The sequence below is a fragment of the Ovis canadensis genome, chromosome 2 (assembly GCF_042477335.2).
Source record: "Ovis canadensis isolate MfBH-ARS-UI-01 breed Bighorn chromosome 2, ARS-UI_OviCan_v2, whole genome shotgun sequence".
Taxonomy (NCBI): Eukaryota; Metazoa; Chordata; class Mammalia; order Artiodactyla; family Bovidae; genus Ovis; species Ovis canadensis.
Window position 1 is genome coordinate 136,737,764 of NC_091246.1, and position 25,325 is coordinate 136,763,088.

General features: G+C 39.5%; 1 protein-coding gene across 2 annotated transcripts in view; it reads left to right on the forward strand.

Annotated features, from left to right (window-relative positions):
- TTN (titin) overlaps window positions 1-25,325 on the forward strand; it is a 275,748-nt gene that overhangs the window by 53,277 nt on the left and 197,146 nt on the right. The window contains exons 45-56 of one of the 2 annotated variants that reach the window (XM_069577076.1): window positions 3,180-3,224; window positions 18,277-18,555; window positions 20,327-20,890; window positions 21,429-21,710; window positions 21,810-22,088; window positions 22,665-22,943; window positions 23,035-23,313; window positions 23,431-23,718; window positions 23,831-24,109; window positions 24,195-24,476; window positions 24,571-24,849; window positions 24,959-25,237. In XM_069577076.1, the coding sequence (XP_069433177.1) occupies window positions 3,180-3,224; window positions 18,277-18,555; window positions 20,327-20,890; window positions 21,429-21,710; window positions 21,810-22,088; window positions 22,665-22,943; window positions 23,035-23,313; window positions 23,431-23,718; window positions 23,831-24,109; window positions 24,195-24,476; window positions 24,571-24,849; window positions 24,959-25,237 (3,414 nt within the window). Of the gene's footprint in view, window positions 1-3,179; window positions 3,225-4,313; window positions 11,054-18,276; window positions 18,556-20,326; window positions 20,891-21,428; window positions 21,711-21,809; window positions 22,089-22,664; window positions 22,944-23,034; window positions 23,314-23,430; window positions 23,719-23,830; window positions 24,110-24,194; window positions 24,477-24,570; window positions 24,850-24,958; window positions 25,238-25,325 lie in introns of those variants that run through there. The other variant, XM_069577077.1, reaches the window with a different exon arrangement.

Here is a 25,325-nt window from a genome sequence, read left to right on the forward strand (position 1 = left end):
CAGTGATGTCTTTCATCTTCATCTTCCACGTCATTTTATTTTATTAACCTAGCCAAGTGACAAAGCTTAGATCTTAATATCCTTTTCTTTTTCTTGTCAGTTAGCATACAGTGCAAGCCCTAGCTAGGCAAAGTTCTGGGAAGCAGGACTGGCAGAATAGTGCAGAGCGAAATGAAGTCATTTCAAGGATCATCATATGAATATAAATTGCAGGTTTTTGAAAGTGTATCTCAAAGTTCCACCCACACAGCTGTATCCCTTGAAGATGTACAGTTGCACCAGGCTGCACTCCTTTCACAAATTGCAGAAAGCACTGAGTTGTCTGAGAAAAGTGCTGAAGAGACAACGGGTGAAGTGCCAAAGATTCTCCTGCATCTTCAGGACCTCTCTGTATAGTGCAGTGATGCAACTCAATTCCTCTGTGTTTTAGAAGATGAGTCTTCTGTTGATATAACCTGGATTTATGAAGGTGTAAAGCTAGAGGAATATAAGAGAGTGAAGCAGTCACAAAATGGACATATTCAGTGTCTTACCACATATAATGTTCTGCTGGTAGACCAAGGATTATATAGCTGCATTGTACACAATGAGTATGGAGAGAAGACAATGTCAGCAGTGCTAAGACTAGAAGGTGGTTATTGGATTTTTAGCTCTGACTTGCTTCATTTCATCCTCATCACTTTATGCAGCTTTTCCATCATGCAAATTATATCAATGAATGTATTAATTAAAAGATCCTTAAATTAGCACTCTATTCATAAATGACTCATGAAAGTCAACCAATTCATTGGCTAAACTTACGAACATGTAACGTTCCACTCTAGATTCACAGAAGCTTAACTTTCAAATCAGAGTTCAGGAAGTTAAGGTTTGTTTCATATGTGCCAATTTTTTCTAATGTTTACCAAACATACCACCTAGGAAGTGTACCAAAGTAGTTTAAGGTGTTACAGATCATTGAGTTTTTATTAGTATTTATTATTGTGCCTGGCATTGTCTGGACCAAAATGAGTAGTCTTTAGACATTTCTCAACCAATGTTGCTGCTTTACAGTCTCAGCTCCTTGCAGAATTGTAGAATTATCTCATAGCAAGACACTATTTTTGGTGTTACTGTCCTTGACTCACCACTGTGTCTAGAAGGACATGAATGTATTTATCTGGGCAGAGGATAATGTCTTCCTTTCATCCTTGGATTGTCTTCTTCACTATTAATGAAGTGAGAAAAGTATTTTTCATGTACTCGAATCCTGTGCTGTGTGTCTGCAGGCAAAGGACCTTCACTGAATCCCATGGGGGGAAGCGTGAGGAAGAAGTTTGGGCATCTCCAGGAGTCTGTGGAGCTGTGCCCTTAGTTCTTCCCCGATCCAGCCACGCTATTTGTGAGGGTTAGAAATGAACAGGGGGCAACACAGTGCTACGTGCATGGCCATCTTTGCACTGCATTTTGAAACAGATTAATTAACTCACTTAAAGTATCTGCAGTCCTCACTCATCAGAAGGAGGATTTTTTTCTTAATCTGACAGTGTTGGTCTACAGCTGTTTCTGATTAATTTTCAAAGCCTAAGAAAAGAATAGGTCAAGAACTGTGGTCTAATTATGCAAATTAAGTGAAAATTAGGTGGAAAATTCCACCATCCTGAAAGTTAACCCTCAGTTTCACCATGGCTGCTAGCTAGCACAGTCATCAGACAGATAACTATCTACCGGGATGTATTGTCTATAACCCATGTAGGTGACAACTGGGACCATTCCTACAGTAAAATAATTGAGAGCTGGTTGTGTTTTGGACATGTGAGCAATGTAGGCCTTTCAACTTACTTCCTAAAGAACTTAGTGCCCTAGGACAGTGCTTGATCACCATGTTCCCTGAGTGGATTTGAACTGGACATTTTTGCCTTGGAATTTCCAATTCACTCAGTTCCAGCGGATTATATTCTTAAAACGTTCTTGGCACATGAGCATTTTTTTTCCCCTTGACAAGTCCAGACTGCCTTATTTAAGAAAATTAAGAGATAAGCCACTTTAAGTGTATGAAGAATAAAGGATCAGGCACAGTTATCTAATTATCTAATATGAGCCAGTGTTTATCTGGTCCTCTTCTGTTTTGCCCTAATGACTTTACATAGGCTACTGAGTTAGCCACAAAATTCAGGTAGGAATGTGGACCCCCGTAAGTCTGTTTGGGTAGAGTTCTCATGTGCATAGTAAGCATAGGTAAATATCAGTTTTGAGACTAACATGCTGCTTTCTCTCTCGTCCTGACGACGTTCCATCTCCTCTAAAGTCTGCATACATTTTACAAACACAGCTAATTTATTCCTTTCCCAAACTTTATTCTTACCTAGCAAAAGTATTGCAAGTCCAAGCATTTACAAAATTACCCTTGGTTCAGATACTAAAAGTATTAAAACACTCAAAGAGTCCCAAATTAAAACAACCCATGAAGTAAAGAGAGCGTCATCAAAGAAAACATCAAATTTGTCAGTAACTTCATGCCAGAGTCCTCAAGGAACTGAGACGCCAGGGCGGCGGAGCCGCTGACTTGTGTCACGCAGAGAGGGGAATGAGAGTGGCACCTGGACATCTGCTTCCTGCAGAAGCCACCCCGAGATGATTGTGTCTAAAGGCGGTGACTTTTCCTTAAATAATAAAAGCAACTTTGAGCTGACAACTCTCTGTTTTGCTCTTTAACATGTAATCGGACCTTTTGCGTAACGTTTTAAAGGTGGTTTCAAATCAAAAGAGTTTTTACTAGCAGGAAACACTTAATTCTTTAGGGAAAGCTGAGTTAAAAGTGGCAAATTAGAAAATGCATGTTTCTTCTAAATGTGATTTTTGTCTCTTAGCAAGTATTCAGTCAATAAGACAATTAAAAGAAATATTCCTGTAGTTTATGGACTGCTTTTCTCAATGCATGTAAAAGGCATGGGGAATTGTGGAACTAAAAGTGGAAATTTCACCAGAGAACCTAAAATAAAAATGCTTTAAAATCTTTCTGTCATCATCATGTACCTTACCAGCTCATTGATTTGTTTGGCATGGATTTTGAGGGGTGCATTTGGGGTATGTAGTTTTCTATTATTATAATAAAGAGAAAATTGTAATTATATGAATCCTGAATTGAGGCAGAAAGTATATGGAATTAATCATGAAAATCTCCTGTTTTTCCATTCTAGCTCCTGAATCAATGTTGCATGAGCAGATTGAGATGGAGATGAAAGGTATTGTTACATTGAATGTGAGATTTGAATAGAAATTCTGAAGGATTAATAAAATCCTTGAGCTTCCTTCTGTTAGTATTATTGAGGAAAAATGACATAGATGTACAAATATATCTCTTAGAGTATATATTACTATGTCGCATGCCTGGTTTAATATGCTGATGGTTACATGCATTTCACAGTCATTTGTTTTATGGTAATTTAAACTTTTGTATTTAAAATTTATCAGCCATATTCAACTTCTTGTTTGCAGACATTTTCAAAAGCGTGTATTAGAAAAGGTTTTCATCTTAATGCATGAAATCATAAGTAGAAGTTTGTTTTCAAAATCACAGAGAATTAAATTGAACAATAGACAATAACCTAGCTGTCATTCTCAGAATGCAATGTCATGAATGAATCGTAATTGAAATGCTTTTTTGTTTAGGATGTGTGAAAATGTTACATCCCCATTCTGGTTCACACTTCATGCACATACATCATTTTAACATTGATATGTCTCTTACACTGGCTTGCAGATAGCTACCTTACGTGATCCTTATTGCCTGCTTTTCTTTGCATAACATCGTGACTTTATGGCTGTATTAGTTCGAATAAACGCCTTCTCATTTTACTTTAGCTAATTATTTATGGTCGTAGTTCTCATATATATTTCTTAAATAGTTAATTCTCCAAAATATAATAATTTAATCTATAATCAAAAGGATCAGAAAGGGCGTTTATTCCACTCTCTGCAAGTCAGGTAAGATTTTCGTCTTAGCCATCAAAAGAACAAAGTTTTCCTGCTCTCAGAACAAATATGTACAGGAACATGTTATTTTGAAATGCATTTTCGCTTGTTCAAGAAGAAATTTCAGCAGTTTGAAGAAAAGACCAGACAACGAACGATTTTCGTGTCAGAATCTTTTAAACAGAGCATGGTGTTGCGTTTATTCGAACAAATATGGTGAGTGAATTTTTTTTATGGATTTGTGAGAATCTGTAGCATGCACTTTATTTCATTTTCTATTTCGCAATTTCATTTATTTTCAACTTTTTCAAATACTATGGAAAATAGTAAAATGCTTTCTAATTGAACTTTTTTTTTAGAGTCCTCCTCTGAGGAAGAATCTGAGCATTCGGAAAGAGAGACCCGAGATGCCTTCTCGGATTCTGAAGACATAGACCACAGCTCCGTGGCTGCTAAAAGATATGCAAGTAGAATATCATCAACAAGCTCCTGGCCAGAATATTTCAAGCCTTCTTTTACCCAAAAACTTACATTTAAATATGTTTTTGAGGGTGAACCTGTTGTTTTTATGTGTAAATTAATTGCCTGTCCAACTCCAAAAATGACTTGGTTTCAAAACAATCGACCTATTGCAACAGGGCTTCGACGGGTCATAAAAACAGAGAGTGATTTACATCATCACTCTTCCAGCTTAGAGGTTAAAAGTGTTCAAGACCGAGATTCTGGAAGTTACAGATTATTAGCAATTAATAGTGAAGGCTCTGCTGAATCAACTGCATCATTGCTCGTAATTCAAAAAGGGCAAGATGAGAAATATTTAGAATTTCTGAAAAAGGTAGAACAGACGCATGGAAATGTGGCAGCTTTAGCTGAAAGGAGAGAAGGGAGGTTGAAGGTTGACCTGAGGTTTACTGGTTCTCCCTTTAATAAGAAGCAGGACGTGGAACAACAGGGAATGATGCGAACTATACACTTTAAAACAGTGTGCCCTGGCAGGAAAACAGATTTAATGTATGAGGAAGAATATTTAGAAAGTAAATCTGACATAAGGGGATGGCTTAACGTAGGCGAAAGTTTCTTGGACGAGGAGACCAAAATGAAGTTGCACCGTTTACGGGAGGCTAGAAGAATGTTGATGGAAAAAAAGAAATTATCTCTGTTAGACACGTCATCTGAAATAAGTTCAAGAACTCTGAAAAGTGAAGATAGTGATAAGGGTGTTCTGTTCTCTAGAGAGGAAATAAAAAGCAGTTCTATGCCTGCTCTAGCTGACGATAGGGAAGAGGTAGATAATTCAACCGAGGGCATTGTCCAGGATCTGCAGGTCCTTCCTAATTTAATGGATCAAAATGTGGAATCTGGAGAAGCTCCCACAACCTTGCACACTGCTGTCAATGAGGAAATTCTCCAGACTGAAATGAGGATGAGCCAAGAGGCATTTCTGAGAGAAAGTCTATCAAGAGACCAATTATACAGTAAGAGTATAATAAATGAGACTACCCAAGCAGGAGAACAACTTGAAGCCATTATGACCCAAACCAAAATTGTCAAGTCATCTGAAGATACCATGAATGTAAGTAAGAATGAGGAAATATTTGAGACCTCTGAAAAGGTGTCTCAAGTTACTACACCGTACACCAGTGAATCTTTTGGCTCAATTGTAAATATCCAAGAAAGGGAAGCATTAGATACTGAAATAAGAAAAGATGATGTGAGAGAGCTACAACACTCCACCTCTGTTAAAGGTGATGAATTTGAAACTGAACAGGAAGAAAAAGCCGCAAGATATTTTGAAAATCCTTTCCAAAAACGTCTGCAACGTTGCCCACCTTCATTTCTTCAAGAAATTGAATCTCAAGAAGTTGAGGAAGGTGACAGCTGTGAATTTGTGTGTCATTTTCAAGGATACCCTCAACCCATAGTGACTTGGTATAACAATGATCTACCAATCCCACATAATCAAGGCTTTATCACTCAGACCTTTGAAAACTATTCAATATTAACCTTTTCTTCTGTTCTTCCTCAAAATGAAGGTTCTATCACCTGTGTGCTATTTAACCAATACGGAACAGTAAAAACAACGAGTGTACTTAAAGTGAAGTCAAAACAAAGGCATGCTCTGGAAGCATATAGGGTCCCAGTGTTGCAAGACTATACTGATGAGGAAGAGGAGCTGATGTTGGTGTTTGACCAAGCAAAAGGCATACCTCCTCTAAGACGAGAGGGCCAAACAAACCTCCATATGTTAAAAACTAACGCACCAGTTCCTCCCTCTGCAGACACAGAATTGCTTTCCTTTCCTGTAGAAATTCAGATAACGGCAGCTACTCCTACCCCAGAACAGGATAGAGAGTCAAGAGACTTGTTTCAACTGGAGGAGTTGGAACCTAAGGCAATGCCTCAGGATGAGGCAACTCGCTCACCAAAACACAAGTTCGTATTCTCTTCTGACATTACTAACGAGCCACCAGAAGTGTTACAGGGAATGCCACAACATGCCAGGTGTAGAGAAGGGGATTCCATAGTCCTTGAATGTTTACTCTCTGGAGAGCCTAAACCAGCTGTGACATGGTTCCACAATGGAGTCCTGTTAAGGCAGAACCAGAAGTTCCAGTTTGAAGAAATTAATTGTTGCCACAGGCTATATATTAATGATGTTAATTCTCAAGATTCTGGGAAATATAGATGCATTGCTGAAAACAATTCAGGCGCAGTTGAGAGTGTTTCAGACCTAACAGTGGAACCTGTCACTGACAGGGAATATAGTCAATTAGAAAATATGGGTGGAATTTATGCCAGATATTCCAAAGATCAACACATCCAGGGAGAAGCTGTAAGGGCACATTTTTATGATTATCCAACTGGTTCTTTTCCTCCCCAATCCAATATAAAAGAATATTTTGTAAGAGAGTATTTTCAAAGCCCTGAGACAGTTGAACAGATAGAGCAGAAAGCCCACGTTTCTTGTACATCTTCTAGAGAAAAAGTGCCCAGATTTATGCAGTGCACTTCTAGATCCTTAAGAATCAACAAGCCTCTCCGAGCTGAACTCATACAATGGCAAGATGAAGGGAAAGAGGAACATGTAAATGAAAAATCAAAGCCACACCGAGCAGAGGGGACTGTTTATCCATTTGGTGATGATTTCAGTGAAGTTAAAAATAGAAAAGGGGTAAGAAATGATTTCGAAAAATTCAGTGGACCAGAGAGGGAAAACGTGCAAGAATATGCCCAGACTGACCATTTACCAAATATCCGCTCTGAAAGAACTTCTGATAGTTACGATACAAAAGAATCGTCCATCATTGTATGTGAAGAACCCTTTGGTGAAGAGAGATACTACCCAGGAAAAAAGGTGAGGCATAGAGTCATCGCATTTGAAAAGTTACAGCAGGTAGAAAAAGGTGTTCTAGAAAAAAGATCTACAAAGAAATCTTTTGTGAATCCTCCTCAAAAGAAGCTTGATGACAAAGACTTTCCATTAAGACAAAGAAAATCAAGACCAAGTAACCTACGCACAAATGTGCATGAGGAAATGTCTCCAAACACTGAACAGGATTCGTCTAACATTGTAATGAATTTAAAGCTACTTTCTTCTCAAACTCATAAGGAGTCTGAATTACAAGAAAGGGGACAACAGAAGGAAATAGCTCTTACAGATCAATCTGCATCTTCTGAAAGGGCTGAATATGAAGCACCTGTTACATTTGACCTAAAGCAATTTCATGCTCAAATAGAAACTGCAGATGTAAAATTTCAAGAAGTTAGATTACATGGTGATCAACCAGAAGAAACTTATTTTCAAACCCAGCATCCTGCTTCTGAAGCAGCTGATGCTGAGAACCTTGTATTTGATCTGAGACAAATATATTCTCATTTAGGAGACACAGCTAAGGAGTTTCAAGAGCAAAAACCTAGTCAAGAGCAGGCAACACCATATAAAGAGGGAATTCCTAGCCCTGAAACCATACAATCTGATACACAGGATACCTCTCAAAGCATGCAAAGTAACATGCTTGCAAATCCAGAGATTTCTTCCAGTAAGGAGTTTTCAGATAGGACTCTGAGGGAGAAAAGTGGCAGTGATGAAAATGTCTTTTATTCGGAAAAACATACGCAGGAACAAAATTTAGAAATTTTAAATACTGAGGTTTCTCGTAAAACTTTTTCTGAAGAGAGCTATAGTGAATCATGTGCCCTACCTCAGAGCTCATCTGCTGATGCAGGAGAAACTGATATATCTGAGAAAAATGGAGATGGGAGTTTCATCTCACATCTGAAAAAAGCTGCAAGTGAGGAAAAGCTTTTAGAGATCTGTGAACTGGAGGAAGAACATACCTTGGAACCAGAGTTGATAGCATTTCAAAAGCAAGATGGAGGGACAGAGGCCTATGCCACTGGAATTCTGGGAGACCACACAGGTGGTGTTCAGGAAGCAGACACACTGCACAGGAAAATGCCCTTAAGTCAGTGCTTTCCCTTCCTGGTGACTGAGGAACAACAGCATCCACACAAACAAGTAAGGGAAAAAACGGATGCCCCTGAAAAAGAAAAATGTGATGAAGAAATTCAAGTTCAGGATGAAACTTCTTTCTCCACCACTGAAAGACAAAAGGTAGAAACTTGTTTTTCTGAAAACCCTCCTAAGTTGGATGAGGCACATACCACGGAGGTGACGGAATCCGAGACTTCCCTGACACAGTACTTACTTGCTGCTGGAAAACATGAAGTTCCTGAGACTAAAGACACCAGGCACAAGGCAGAACATGTTCAGACTGACTCAGTCACATCAATGGAGGTGGAAGAAGTAACTTTCAACACAGTGTATGAGTATTACAGCCAACAACAGGAGTCCCTGGGACGCCCATTTTCTCCTGAATCTGATATTTCCATTGATGTGGGAAGTATCAGCAGTGAAGAAATCTCTGAGCTAGATCAGTTTTATACTCCACCATCCTCTGTTGAACGTTTTGAAACTCCAAAGTCTCCTGATTTGTATTTTCCTCCTTTAGATACAACTAAAAAATCCTCAAGAGATTTAGAGGATAAGACTACTGAAAGAACCACAGCTCTAGAGGAAGCTACTGACAGGTACTCAACACCTTCTGAAGGCGAGGTAGCAGAAAGATATTCCACACCCCCAGGAGAGACACTAGAGAGATATTCCACACCTCCTGGGGAGGCCTTAGAGAGGTACTCCACACCCCCAGGAGAGACCCTAGAAAGATACTCCACACCCCCAGGAGAGACCCTAGAGAGATACTCCACACCCCCAGGAGAGACCCTAGAGAGATACTCCACACCCCCAGGAGAGACCCTAGAGAGATACTCCACCCCTTTAGGAGGGAAAACAGCTGAACAATACCCTATTCCTACTGGAGGACCAAACCCCACTGAAAACTTTAAAAGGCACCCATCCGAGCTAGGTAGGGAGGACAGTCAGTCAAGTGAACATTTCCACACACCTACAGAAGACAGAAGCTCAGCCTATGAATTACGGCGTTCTGATTCCTTTGGCACACCCAGTGAAGCCGTTGAACCCAAAGACAATGAAATGCCTCCATCTTTTATTGAACCGCTGACCAAAAGGAAGATCTATGAAAACACAACCTTGGGCTTCATTGTTGAAGTTGAGGGCCTTCCAGTTCCCGGTGTGAAATGGTATCGAAATAAATCTTTGCTGGAGCCAGATGAAAGAATCAAAATAGAAAGGGTGGGTAATGTGTGCTCTTTGGAAATTGCTAGCATTCAGAACGGAGATGGGGGAGAGTACATGTGCCATGCTGTGAACATCATAGGGGAAGCAAAGAGCTTTGCACACGTGGACATTGTGCCCCAGCAAAAGAGAGCAGTGGCACTCCCGCCTCCAGTAACACACCAGCATGTCATGGAGTTTGATCTGGAAAACACTGCGTCGAGGACCCCTTCTCCTCAGGAAATTGTCCTGGAAGTTGAATTAAGTGAAAAAGATGTTAAAGAATTTGAGAAGCAAGTGAAAATAGTCACAGTTCCTGAATTTACTCCTGATCATAAAAGCATGGTTGTGAGCCTAGATGTTCTCCCATTGAATTTAGCAGATCCAAGTATGGCTTCCAGGGAGGCAGAGGACAAAGATTTAAAAATCGACTTAGAAGTATTCGAAATGCCTCCTCGTTTTGTAATGCCTATTTGTGATTTTAGGATTCCAGAAAACTCAGATGCTGTGTTCAAATGTTCAGTCATAGGCGTCCCAACTCCTGAAGTAAAATGGTATAAAGAATACACGTGTATTGAGCCAGATGACCTTAAATATGTGATTAGTGAGGAGAAGGGAAGTCACACGCTGAAGATTCGCAACGTTTGTCTTTCTGACAGCGCGACATACAGGTGCAGAGCTGTGAACAGCGTAGGGGAGGCGATCTGTCGGGGATTCCTCACCATGGGAGACTCCGAAATGTCGGCTCTGATGTCACAGAGAAGCAAAGTGACGTTAAGCAGTGTGAGGGAAGAGTTAGTCTTAAAGAGCAAATATGCAGACAGCTTTTTTGAATTTCAGGTGGTAGAAGGGCCTCCCAGGTTTATCAAAGGTATTTCTGACTGTTCTGCACCGTTAGGTACAGCAGCTTATTTCCAGTGTTTAGTCCGTGGCTCTCCAAGGCCCATGGTTTACTGGTACAAGGATGGGAAGTTAGTGCAAGGAGCAAGGTTCAGTGCCGAGGAAAGTGGCATAGGATTCCACAACCTGTTCATAACAAGCTTAGCGAAAGAGGACGAAGGTGAGTACAGGTGTGTAGCTACGAACAGATCGGGCATGACTGAGGCCCGCGCTGTGCTCACCCTCATTTAAAGTTCTCCATGCGATGTGTTAGTGCCTCCATGAAGATGAGAGCTGATGAGTGCTTTCACTTTTTCCAAATTATGTAGATCTGATAAGTTTCCAAATACATCTGCTCTATTTGAACACATTGCTTTGAAAAAACCCTGGGGAAACACTTTCTCTATGTGGAAATCTCTTGTTTGTAACACGTGTAAATATTCTGTTATCTAAACTGTGGGATCATCACCTGTGTCAATTCTGCTGTGAAGCATCAGGACTATTAAACATCTCCTTGGCTACCTACTTGTTGCCACTCTGCTTTACCTCCCTTCCTCCTCCATAAAGTGTCAGCAGCATGCATCCTCTTTTAGCAGATAAACTGTCTATGTAAACTGTGAATTGGAAGACCGTGTCAGATGACCACACAGACAAAGGGTAAGGTAAAATCTCTCTGCTCAGAGTAGAAGTCGTTTTTGAGATAATAACCCTTTTTCATCCAAATTCATGCTTATTTACTCAGAATAAACCAAACAGCAATAGAAACCAGCTTTGCCCAGTTGGTAACTAATTCTATAATTTGTTTTACCTTGTAGTCTTAATATTTACTTTTAGCTCTTTAAAAAATATTTTCCTTATTAATATCCCTCCTCTTAAGCATGTTAACTCTTACTGGTGTTGAAGGGACCAATGGTGTTCTCTTGGTGGATAAAATTCACCTAGACATTTGCAGAATATGCAAATATCTTTCCACTTTTGAAACTGCTTCATTTTCTCAAATTTTGAGACAACATTAAGTATAAAAGTGAAGTCGCTCAGTTGTGTCTGACTCTTTGCAACCCCATGGACTGTAGCCCACCAGGCTCCTCTGTCCATGGGATTCTCCAGGCAAGAATCCTGGAGTGGGTTGCCATTTCCTTCTCCAGGGGAACTTCCCAACCCAGGGATCGAACCCGGGTCTCCTGCATTGCAGGCAGATGCTTTAACCTCTAAGCTACCAGGGAAGCCTAAGTATAAAAATGCAACATTAATTTGATACTTGCCTGGGATGAGGAAAGGACTACTGTATCTCATTTACATATAAACTTTAAGCTGTAGTACAATTTCAGAATCTTTAAAATTAGAAAAAGAAGGTGGGATACTTTTAATATTGAGGCAGTATGGTAATTTGTATTTCAGATTATATACAAATAGTAAGATAATTAGCTTTGCTGTCATTTTCCTGAATTTTATTTTTAAAGCTAACTAGAAATTAATAAGCATTCAAATTTAAGATATATCAACATGTATGTTTCTAAAGTGACTCTTTTGGTTTTTCAAAATTATAATTATAGTAAATTCACAAAATCCTTAACATACCTAAGTGCCACTGTGAACTAAATTTTCTCTCATATAATAAATACAAAGAAATTTAGTTTTCCTGTATAAAAACAAAGGGTTAGCCCAAAAGACCTCAGAGGCAATCATTCAACTCTGATGGTGTGTCATTCTAGTCAGTAGTAACTTCTCTGAATATAATTCAGAATGGATTTTAGCTTTGCCACAGTTGACAAGAGGAATAATAGAATATAGCAATTAGATTGTGAAACTTTTCTTCTTCCAGCTCTGTAAATTACTCACTATTATCTTATGGCTGTTTTCCACCCTGAATTGAGCAATGTTTACATACCATGGTCATATTAAATATACTAATTTTAATTGAATTGTAAAACATTAGTCATTTAAATTTTCAAAAGAATCCATATATCCAGTTATGTTTATTATGTTTCTTTCATTTGTCACATTTTTTATTCCCACAGTGGGAATTCCCTAAAAGCCTTTCAAATTAAATAAGAAACCTGGGAGGATACATAGGATCTAGACACAGCAGTCAGGCTTATACTCCACCCTTCTCACTGCCCTGCAGAAGAACATTGGCTTTGCTTGCTTAGAGTCACCCATAACTTATCAATATAGATACACTGTTGTGGAACTATCATTTCTGTTTCAACCAACGAGCACACAATATCTGTGGTTGTGATTATAGACATGATGTAATATTGTCATAAATCCCTGAAATAAAAGTAATTCTACAGTTTAGAGACTTGGGGATTTATTCTAGTCTTAATCACACAGTGGATGTTTAAATAAGTTACAAATTCAAGTTATGACAAACAAGCACACTTTACCCGAACATTATACAGCATCACAATAATTCAAACTTGTTCTTAAAAAAGAAGAAGAAAAGTTTTATTGCCTTTTTGGATTGCAGAAAGAGCTGAAAACTATACTTTTATGCTTATAAAAAGGTGGGCTTTATTTGGTTTTGCTCATTAGAATTCTGTTAGTCTCCGGAGCATTGAACTTGAGAATATTCAAAATAGAAATGACTGAATAAAGAAAAATAAGCCTTGCCCACACTTGGCTTACTTATTGTTACAGATAATTAAATGGAATTTTTTATTTTCCAGCTCAATGGCATATAACTTAAAAGCCTGAGATATTAATTTCTCTTATGCTAGATATAAAATTCATTGTACTATGCATAGTAGAATCTAGACATAATTATTAGCTGTAACTATTGCATGTATTTTTAACTACACCTTTCATGTTGCAGCACTCTTGAATTTCATTTAGTATCTTTTTATGGTTACTATACCACGTTTAGAAGAAAGGGAAAACACTAAAAATATTTCAACATGTTAGTGAGTAAGGGTATTTTCACTCTATTGACATTCATTCCCTTTACGGATATTTTGGGAGTATAAATGAAGGGAAAGCTGACATGAGTGATAACATTATAGATTAAATGTGAAGTTAAGTGGTCATTAGAATGTGAAATTAATCAATGTTTTTACAACTTACTAATTGAAATGATAAATAATTGAGTATTTAGAGATAAGTTTTATCAATATATTTATAGCCAACAGACACTGGAGTCTTGCTCTACTGCTTATACATTTGTGTTAAGACATAAGACTGTTCCCTGTAATGCAGGTGGAGTGAACTAATACAATAGTCAAACTACTTGTAGGTAAAGTAATAAAACTGTTATTAACAGAGTTGTTCTACATACCAAACAAATTCAATGAAAAGCTAATCTCTTGTTATCAAATTACATTTCTTTCATTCTGTTGATGAACCTTTAAAGAATATCTGTTATTCATTGCTTATTTTTCTGTTCAATAAGACTGTATAGGTATTTCTCGTGCAATAAAATATAATCAAATTTTTAATGCTGGAGTTTTCTCTCATTTCTGATTCTCCCATTTTCTTGGCATAAGCCTCATTATAAAAGCTTTGCTGAAGTGATGTGGCAATTTACACAGGCAAAAGAAGCCCTGCATTTCTAGTAGCTGAAAACAGTGTTTCTCTTAGAAATTCAGATCAACCATTTTCTGTAGCCACTTATTTTTAATAATGGCCTCAGTTTATAAGCAGTAACTAAAACTAGATGTTTTATTTTGGAAATAAACAGTCTTAATTTGACAATGAAGATCATTCTTAAACTCAAGAAAATTCTAAATGTAAGAAATAATTATGGATCTTTTTAGCCATTTATTTAAATAGTCCTCATTTTTTTATTTAATATTTAAGTAATATTAAATGATATTAGTTACTTAATATTTATTGGAATTTTTAGGTAAAGAAATTTTAGTTAAAGAAAAATATTTGGATCCAGAATTCTTTTATTATAAATAATTAGCCAGCAGTTTTGCAAACTTTAGAACTGAGACTATCACAAAGAAAAACTCATAAGAACATCTTTAAAATTTATAAACTCTAACACAAATGAAATGGATTGAAAGTTGCATCAGTACAGTATTTATAATCATGTGATATGATAAGCTAAGGTTAAAATTTTAGAAATGTGCTTTTTGATAAATTAATCTCATGATAATTAACAATTTCAGGAATAAAGCAGAAGAAGACTGTCAATTGGTGTGTAATTCTTTGACTTCTTCATTTATTCAAGTAAAATTGATAGTAAAATAATAATCATTTTTTCCCATACAGAGTTTTCTATTTCTCTTCTGTCTGCTGAAGAAGAAGGACCTCAAACCTCTAGCTGTGACCTTCAGTTATCTAATAGAAATGAAACACTCGAACCTTTGTCTGAACCTTCAGTTTATTCACCTAAATTTGATTCCAAAAAGGAGGGCAGTGCCCCAGTTTTCATCAAAGAAATGTCAAATGCTGAAATAAGCATAGGGGATGTGGCGAAGCTGTTTGTTTCTGTCATTGGCATTCCCACACCCCAGATACAGTGGTTCTTTAATGGAGCAATGTTAACCCCTTCCGCTGATTACAAATTTCTGTTTGACGGTAATGATCACAGCTTAATCATTCTGTTCACCAAACTGGAGGATGAGGGAGAATATACATGTATTGCCAGTAATGAATATGGGCAGGCAATGTGTAGCGCGTATCTGAAAATAAATTCTGAAGCCGAGGGCCATGAAGAACCAGAGTCAGCAGAGGAGAAGTCTCTGGAAAAGCTCCAAGGTCCTTGTCCTCCTTCCTTCCTTAAGGAGTTAAAACCAGTGCACTGTGTGCCGGGCCTCCCTGCCATCTTTGAATACATGGTACTCGGAGAGCCTGCACCCACTGTTCTATGGTTCAAAGAAAACAAGCAACTTTGTACCAATGTTTATTACACTATCATTCACAATCCTGATGGTTCCGGGACATTCATCGTCAACGATCCTCAGAAAGAAGATGGTGGTCTCTATGTCTGTAAAGCAGAGAATGTGTGGGGTGAGTCCGCCTGTGCAGCAGAGCTGTTTGTGCTTCCGGAAGACACAGACACGACTGATGCCGCCTGCAAAGCAGCGCCCACACCAGAGGCTCCGGAAGGTTTTCCACACACATCGTTGAAGGACCCTGCACTTGAGACGGTCGACTCAGAGCAGGAAGTTGTAACTTTCGTAAAAGATGCCATTTTGAAAGCTTCTTTAATTGCAGAAGAAAAACAACAGTTTTCGTATGAGCACGTGGTTAAAACCAATGAACTAAGCAGTCAAGTTACTTTAAAAGCTGAGCAACTGCAATCCACAGTCATGTTGGAACACCATATGCCCACTCCTGAAAGCACCAGAGAACTTTCCATCAGTGGCACTATTCATGTCCAGCCTATCAAGGAACTACCTCCCAATTTACAGCTGCAGATTACCCAGTCCCAGGACACCCTCCCCAGAGAAGATACTGTGATGTGTCAAGAGCCTGAGTCACAGGTAGTTCTATCAGATGTGGAAAAAATCTTCCCAAGTGCCATGTCCATAGAGGAAATTAGTTCGTCAACAGTTGAGTCTCTGCAGACTTTATTAGCTGAACCTGAAGAGAGTTATCCACAGCCATCAATAAAAGAAACACCAGCCCATTCATATCCAACCTCTGTGGCTGAGGAAGTACTTTTATCAAAAGAGAAGACAGTGTCTGCAGTGGAAAGAAGGCAAAGAGAGACTTCTCAAAAGCAAGAGTCACGAAATGCTGTCTTCCTGAATCAGAGCTTAGCTGAGGGACATGCACAAAGTTTCCAGGGTCCTGACGTCACAGTCTCCCGGGTCCCTTCAGAACACACGTGCACAGAAAGTGAAATTTTGATGGAAAGTGTGAATCAACTGGATAGTGCAGGGCAAGATTTTGCAGACAGGATTGAGGAAGGCCAGTCCTTAAGGTTTCCATTAGCATGTGAAGAAAAGCAGATACTGCTCAAGGAAGAGCATTCTGACACCTTGGCATTGCCCCTGAACCAAACCACGGAGTATAAAAAGGAGCCTATGGCAGTAAATGGTGTGCAGGAGGTGCAGGGAAGTGATTTTCTTGTTAAGGAAAGTTTGCTTTCTGGTATTCCAGAAGAGCAGCGATTAAACCTGAAAACTCAGATCCGCAGTGCTTTGGAAGCAGCAGTGGCCAGCGAGCAACTGAGTCTTTTCTCTGAATGGTTAAGAAACATTGAACAGGTGGAGGTCAAGGCCGTAGACTTTACCCAAGAGCCCAACTGCATTATGTGCACCTATCTGATTACCTCAGTGAAATCTCTGACAGAAGAATTAACCCTCACTATTAAAGGCATTGATCCTCAAATGGCTGACTTGAAAACTGAACTGAAGGAGGCGTTGTGCTCTATATGTGAGGAAATGAACATTTTAACAGCTGAGGAGCCTGGAATTGAGAAAGGAGCCACAGTAGTCTTGCAGGAAGATGTTTCTTTTTCCAGTTCACAGAAGCTTGAAGCAATCACTGAACCAGAAGTTGAATCTAAGTATCTTATCGCGAAGGAAGAGATCAGTTATTTTAAGGTGGAGAGTCAGGTCAAAGCTGTGGGTACCACAACTGCTTCTGCTGCTGTTTATGATGAAAAACAGGATGAGATACCAAAACCATCAGAGGAAAAAGAGAAAGTCTCTGAAGGTGGTACTGAGGAGGTTGGGACAGTAGAGATACAGGAAGCTGAGGATGAGGAAGACAGGAAGCTCGGAGAGGATTCTCCTGTTGTACAGACGCCCTTGGTGGACACAACTGCCGAGGAAGGTGACATCATAAGCCTCACGTCATCCATAACAAACGCCAAAGAGGTGAACTGGTATTTTGAGAGTAAACGGGTCCCTTCAGATGAAAAGTTCAAGTGTTTACAGGATCAAAATACATATACGCTGGTAATCGACAAGGTAGATAGAGAAGAGCATCAAGGGGAATATACGTGCGAGGCCTTGAATGACCGTGGAAAAGCAACAACTTCAGCAAAACTCACTGTAGTCAAAAGAGGTTGGATTTTTAAGGATTCATTGGATCAAGCTCTAACATTCACTGGGTTGTAGTGATTTAGGTTTCATCACTGAATTTTCACTTACCTGCCGTTGCCAGAATTTATTTAGAGTAAAAATGAAATCACAGACATAATCATGGTTATTAACTCTTCTCCTTTTCCCTTACTGCCTTACTGAGTGGTACGTTATAGTTATACTGCTATTTATTTTAAAAAAATAAATGTATTTTCATATATTTCATAAAACTGATGTTTTAAGTTTAATGATATATAATCAAAAGCTGTCAGTGAACACCTAGTTACCCTGAAATCATCAGGCTCATTCTTAAATTCAAAATAACCATGATTAATTGTCTGTGTTTCTCACTTTGATATCTTTTTTTTTTTTTTTTGCTATTGTTTCACTACATCACTTTATTTAGTAGATCATGTTTCTTTCACGTTATTCTGAGTTTTCCTAGTCGGCATGGTATATTAAACAAATGTATCATGTTGCTATGCATGTAAGCCAAAGCATCACATTTTTTTTCTATTTTATAAAGCATCACATTTTTCACAATTCACTGGAAAATAACACGTGAATATGTTGAAAGCTGCTCATTGTCTTCTTTTGCCTTCAATGATCTTTCTCATTTTCCAGTCACTTGTCTTAAACTGCTGCAATCCATCTCACCAGTTTCAACTGTTCTACTCCATTAACAGCAACAAAAGTTAGAAGGAAAAGAAAAATGTGAGGTGCCTAGTAAGGAGGTTTGCTAACAGCCTCTGCTTCCCTTTGCAGCTGCTCCAGTGATCAGGAGGAGAATTGAGCCCCTGGAAGTAGCCCTGGGCCACCTCGCCAAATTTACCTGTGAGATCCACAGCGCCCCCAATGTCCGCTTCCAGTGGTTCAAAGCTGGACGAGAAATCTATGAAAGTGACAAGTGTTCTATTCGGTCTGCAAATTATGTCACCACCCTGGAAATCCTGAGAACCCAGGTTGTTGACTGTGGCGAGTACACCTGCAAAGCTTCCAACGAGTATGGCAGTGTCAGCTGCACAGCCACACTGACTGTGACAGGTAAATGCCATACGCTGACACAGATGTCGTTCCATTTCATAGTATTGCCTATTTTACTTTCTTATAGGTGCAGGAAGTGTGTGTTCTACCAACTGGAGAGACCAACATCCAACGTGGTAACACAGTGGCTCCTGCAGAGCCTATGAGAGATGAGAAATTCTTGTTTACAGTCCTATTTCTGACAACAGTTAAAGAAAAAAAAATAGCTTTTTATTTCAAGAGGATGTCGAGGAATCATACAAGCAGTGACTCCTGATAGTTTGGTTTGGGTTTTTGTTTTGTTCTCTTTCTTTTCTTTAAATAGTCTGGCTTGTCCCTTAGTAGAAAAAATTTTCAGGACACTTTGGTGCTGCTAAAAAATAAATGATGTCCCAATATATTTCATAACTTGGAATCATTTAACCAATTAAGAACAGGAAAAAGCAGAACAGGGGAAAAAAAGGGCAGAGCATAAGACTAAAGTTAAACAAATCCTAGTAAGAGACAGGGAGGTATTACAGGACTCTAAGCTAGGATTCTCACCCTAGGCTTTATTACTAACTCAAAAATAAGAATAACTACACAAATATTCTGTTCTTAGTTTCCTAATAACATGCAGAATGACTGTCAAGTAGGTTACACTCAAGTGTCTGAATTCCCTTATTAGCAAAAAAGATTAGTAGCGCTTTCCTTTCTCTCCCTTCCTTGCCTCTCTGTCTCTCTTGCTTTCTCTCTACCATGGGAAAATGTGACTATGAGCTTATGAATTATGGTTTGGGATCAGGGGTAGCCATGACTTGCGCTGTTGACAGAAGCCATGCACTAAACGCCCGGGTGGGCCTGTCCTTTTCTCTTCTTTTTCTTTCTGAAGTTTAGTTGATTGCCATATTACCTTGATCTTCTCTTCCAATGAGAGCATGGAGGGGAAAGACAGATGCAGCACCTGTCACTGACTTGGAAAAGACGGGGTTACCCATAGCTTCCTCTCCTCCACAACTCTTCCATGTTGGAACTCCACACCCCAGGCCCACAGTGACCCATTCAGTGGCTTTTGCTTTGCGATCAGAGAATACCTATGCCACCAAGTGCATGGCATTATTCTTAATGACACTTTGGGAAATTTCTTTTTCCAAAATAGGCCTGTTCAGTAATGGAGCTAACACTTGAGCTTCAAGTCACAGAGGAAAGAAGAAAGAGGAGTATTTTTTTTTAACCAAAAAGAGAGATTCCTAAAGGCTTTCTTCCAAATGCAGAATGGACATAGAAAATTACTGCCACATATATTTTTACAAGTTTGAAATGGTTTAGCAGATGCATTTATAGTTGAAACATGAGGGTTAGACTTTATAAAACTATTCAGACTTTTTCTATTACTCATTTAATATCCCTGCTCTTCAGAAAAGTCAAGAACATTTTCTTTATATTCCTTATTACAGTCTTCTGATTTGCAGAATTAAAGTACCAGTTGAATTGCTTATCAGATAGTTCAAACAATTAATCAGCTAATAAAATGGACAGGTCTTTAGCAATTGTAAGTTAATGTTGTGAAATAAAAGAAGAACAAATCTTCTTATATTTAAAGTTTAAAGTGCTGTCTTGCTCTGCTATAAAAAAACATTCTCGTCCCTTTCCTTTGATGCATCTTTTCATCTTCTTAATACATTACCCTACTTTAAATAATGTCTCATGTCTATCTGAAGCTATAACTCATCTCTTCTCTTTCTTGGAATATGTAATTACAGCAGTAGCTTTGTGGGGACAAAATATAACACTGAAAACATTTCTCTTACAGAGGCGTATCCACCAACCTTCTTCTCCAGACCTAAGTCCATAACGACTTTTGTGGGTAAGGCAGCCAAGTTTCTCTGCACAGTGACAGGCACTCCCGTGATTGAAACCATTTGGCAGAAAGATGGCATGGCCCTCTCACCTTCCCCTACCTGCAAGATTTCAGATGTAGACAACAAACACATTTTAGAGCTCTCAAATCTTACAGTTCACGATAGAGGAGTTTACTCCTGTAAGGCTTCTAACAAGTTTGGAGCCGACACCTGCCAAGCTGAGTTGGACATAATTGACAAACCACATTTCATTAAAGAACTGGAGCCTGTACAATCAGCTATCAATAAGAAGATCCACCTTGAGGGCCAAGTAGATGAAGACAGAAAAGTCACAATTACGTGGAGCAAAAATGGGCAGAAGCTCCCCCCTGGGAAAGATTATAAGATCTATTTTGAAGATAAAATAGCATCACTTGAGATCCCTCTGGCCAAACTCAAAGATTCAGGAACCTATGTTTGTACAGCTTCCAATGAGGCTGGAAGCAGCTCCACTTCAGCGACAGTAACTATCAGAGGTAAGAAGTGTGTGAACAATGTTTCACTCCCTTCTCTGCAGGGATGCCTCAGTAGACAAATTGTTGACACACTGCAGTCGGCGCATTTTATGATGAAAATGATTTCATCTCAGCAATTGTTTTGGTTTGGGAAAATCCTGAAATTTTTTGATTTTATTTTTTAAGTCTTTTCCAGAATTCACTTACTCTTGTTTGTTTCAAGCTGTCTGCCATTAACATCGCTTGCTTAAAACTACTTCTAAGAACTTTGAGTGTCTAGGCAATCCTTGAATCTCTTCTTTCATAAAATTGCTCTTTGTCTAAGTAGAATTTGTTTAGTTTTGTTTTTGTTTGTTTATTTTTTAAATCAAAACTCTGGGAAAACATTTTGGATTCATAGAAATGTGGAAAGCTATTAAGTACACTACAACCTGTTCAGGAATTTCATGAAGACATTTTTTGTGTGTGTGTGTGTGTCTTTTTATTGTGTGATGTCTACTTTGTGTGTGCTTTATGCTTCAGATATCTTTTCCTTTTCTCTTTTGTTAACTTCATATAGAGCCACCATCCTTTGTGAAGAAGGTGGATCCTTCTTACTTAATGCTCCCAGGTGAATCAGCACGCCTCCACTGCAAGCTGAAAGGCTCACCTGTGATCCAGGTTACTTGGTTTAAAAATAACAAAGAACTTACTGAGAGTAACACAATCAGAATGTCTTTTGTCAACTCTGAGGCTGTCCTTGATATTACGGATGTAAAAGTGGAAGACAGCGGGACTTACTCGTGTGAAGCAGTGAATGACGTTGGTGGTGATAGTTGCAGTACTGAAATAGTTATCAAAGGTTTGTTGACTTGGTCCTAGTCCATCGGTTTTTGAGAAAAGATTTTCTTTTTAACTGTTTGTAACACATAACTTATACAATACTTTCATGCTTTTGTAGAACCTCCTTCTTTCATCAAAACTCTTGAGCCTGCAGACATAGTGAGAGGAACAAATGCCCTCCTTCAGTGTGAAATCGCAGGCACTGGACCATTTGAAATTAGCTGGTTCAAGGATAAGAAGCAAATTCGAAGTAGTAAAAAGTACAGGTTGTTTTCTCAGAAGTCCACTGTGTCCCTGGAGATCTTTTCTTTTAATAGTGCGGACGTTGGTGACTATGAGTGTGTGGTTGCTAATGAAGTTGGGAAGTGTGGCTGTGTTGCAACCCACTTACTAAAAGGTTAGTGCTTGAAAATTTGATATCTCTTTAATAAACTGTCGAAATAGCTTTCTTAGCTCAAGGAAGTAAAATGGGTACACTCTCCTCTTCTCCTAATTTTTGAAAATACGTTTTGCCTTCGGTTTGACTTAGGACCCTGGGGACAATGCAGTCTTTATCTTGAGGCCAGTGTAAATAGTGAGTCTCTCGTGGTAGTGGTGGTTTAGTTGCTAAGTTGTATCCGACTCTTGCGACCCCACGGACTGTCGCCCACGAGGCTCCTCTGTCCAGGGGATTTTCCAGGCAAGAATACTGGAGCGGGTTGCCATTTCCTTCTCCAGGGGATCTTTCAGACCCAGGAATTGAACCCGGGTCTACAAAAGTGAATGATGCAATAAGCGATTTTGTCAGCTGATAGCCATGTATCTTTGCATCTTCTTCTTGCATGGAATTGTAATACCTCTTAAACTGGATTTCTTTTTCTAATCAACCAACACTATGGACTAGATAAATGTAATCGAGATAAAATTCTTGAATGCACATGGTGTCAAACTGTTTGGAAATGATCAATTTTATGTGCTGTCTTTCTTTAACTAGAACCACCAACCTTTGTAAAGAAAGTAGATGATTTTACTGCACTGGCAGGACAGACGGTTACCTTACAAGCTGCCGTGAGAGGGTCAGAACCCATTTCTGTCACATGGTTGAAAGGACAGGAGATCATTAAAGAAGATGGAAAGATCAAAATGAGCTTTGTCAATGGTGTGGCAGTCTTGATAATCCCTGATGTGCAGATTAGTTTTGGTGATAAATACACATGCCTGGCTGAAAATGAAGCCGGAAGCCAAACGTCTGTTGGGGAATTAATAGTTAAAGGTTCGTGGAGAAACATTTTGAATTGATATTTCCTTTAAAAATGAAACCTTAATCAACACTGCAGAATTCTAACTATTTAATACCATTGTAGAACCCGCTAAAATCATTGAGAGAGCAGAACTGATCCAAGTGACTGCGGGAGACCCAGCCACGCTGGAGTACACAGTCACAGGCACCCCAGAACTCAAGCCAAAATGGTACAAAGACGGGAGACCGTTGGTTGCCAGTAAAAAGTATAGGATAAGTTTCAAAAACAATGTTGCCCAACTCAAATTTTATTCAGCTGAACTGCACGATAGTGGCCAGTACACGTTTGAGATTTCCAATGAAGTGGGCAGCAGCTCCTGTGAGACAACCTTCACTGTCTTAGGTTAGTATCCGTAGAAACCTGTGCTCCCATATTCCTGAAAGCCAACTGACAACCGACACTAAAATCACTGTGCCCTTTTCCACATTGTTCTTTCTTCTCTTCTTGTGCCATGAACAGATCGAGACATTGCTCCATTCTTCACCAAACCCCTTCGAAACGTGGACAGTGTGGTTAGTGGCACCTGCAGGCTGGACTGCAAAATTGCTGGCTCCCTCCCCATGAGGGTGTCCTGGTTTAAGGATGGTAAAGAAATAGCCTCCTCTGACAGATACAGAATAGCCTTTGTGGAAGGCACAGCCTCTTTGGAAATAAGCAGAGTAGACATGAGTGATGCCGGGAATTTCACCTGTCGAGCCACGAATTCCGTGGGAAGCAAAGATTGCAGCGGAGCCCTGATTGTGCAAGGTTGGCTGGAGACTGTGCCTTTCACTCTTATGTAAATGATGTTCAAATTAAGGTATCTTCCTTTCAATGGCACCTCTTAACTCTTTGAAATTCTTTCTTTATACTCCTTTAGAACCACCCAGTTTTGTAACTAAACCGGCATCAAAGGATGTCCTGCCTGGCTCGGCTGTGTGCCTGAAGAGCACCTTCCAAGGGTCTACCCCTTTCACAATCAGATGGTTTAAGGGTGACAAAGAGCTGGTTTCTGGTGGAAGCTGCTATATCAACAAAGAAGCTTTAGAAAGTTCCCTGGAACTATATGCAGTAAAAACCGCCGATTCAGGCACATATACCTGTAAAGTCAGCAACGTGGCTGGAGCTGTGGAGTGCAGTGCAAACTTATTTGTGAAAGGTTTGCAGAATTTCCTTGACATCTTTGAGCTCCCCTTGTTAGTCCTTGCCTCTTTCTCACGTCTCTGAATGACTTCCTTCCACAGAACCTGCCACATTTGTTGAAAGGTTAGAGCTATCCCAGCTGTTAAAGAAGGGAGACACCACCCAGCTAGCCTGCAAAGTCACGGGCACCCCTCCAATTAAAATAACGTGGTTTGCAAATGATAGAGAAATTAAGGAGAGCAGCAAACACAAAATGTCTTTTGTGGAGTCCACTGCGGTTCTAAGACTTACAGATATTGCTGTCGAAGACAGCGGTGAATATATGTGTGAGGCTCAAAATGAAGCTGGGAGCGACCACTGCAGTAGCATTCTGATCGTGAAAGGTTTGTGTTCACATTGTCCCTTGTGTTACCAAAGTTATGGCCCAGGGCACAGACTCCACTCCCACTAACTCACAATAATTCCTTTCCACTGTAGAGTCACCTTACTTTACCAAGGAATTTAAGCCCATTGAAGTGTTGAAGGAATATGATGTCATGTTGCTGGCTGAGGTGGCAGGCACGCCTCCCTTTGAGATCACTTGGTTCAAAGGTAACACCGTACTACGAAGTGGCAGGAAGTACAAAACCTTCATTCAGGATCAGCTGGTTAGCCTGCAGATCCTCAAGTTCGTAGCTGCGGATGCGGGTGAATACCACTGTCGGGTCACCAATGAGGTGGGCAGCAGCACCTGCAGTGCCAGGGTGACTTTAAGAGGTTAGTGTCAGTGCTGATGACGGACTGGCTTTTCTTTGGAGTCGATGCTTTTTGTTAAGCTGGTTTTGCTCTAGAGTCAGTACTGATTGAGAATTCGTCCTTCCACTAGAACCCCCAACCTTTGTAAAGAAGATCGAGAGCACCAGCTCCCTTAGAGGAGGCACCGCTGCCTTCCAGGCCACACTGAAGGGCTCCCTGCCCATCACGGTGACTTGGCTAAAAGACAACGAGGAAATCACTGAAGACGATAACATAAGAATGACCTTTGAGAACAATGTGGCAAGTCTGTACCTCAGTGGCATTGAAGTCAAGCACGATGGGAAATATGTTTGCCAGGCCAAAAACGATGCAGGAATACAAAGGTGTTCCGCAGTACTCTCAGTAAAAGGTTGGTTCAGAAAGCTCACCGTGGGTTCTAGGGAAAAAATGCAGATATAAGCCTTTAACCAGAGCCATTCACAACCCACACCTGTCCC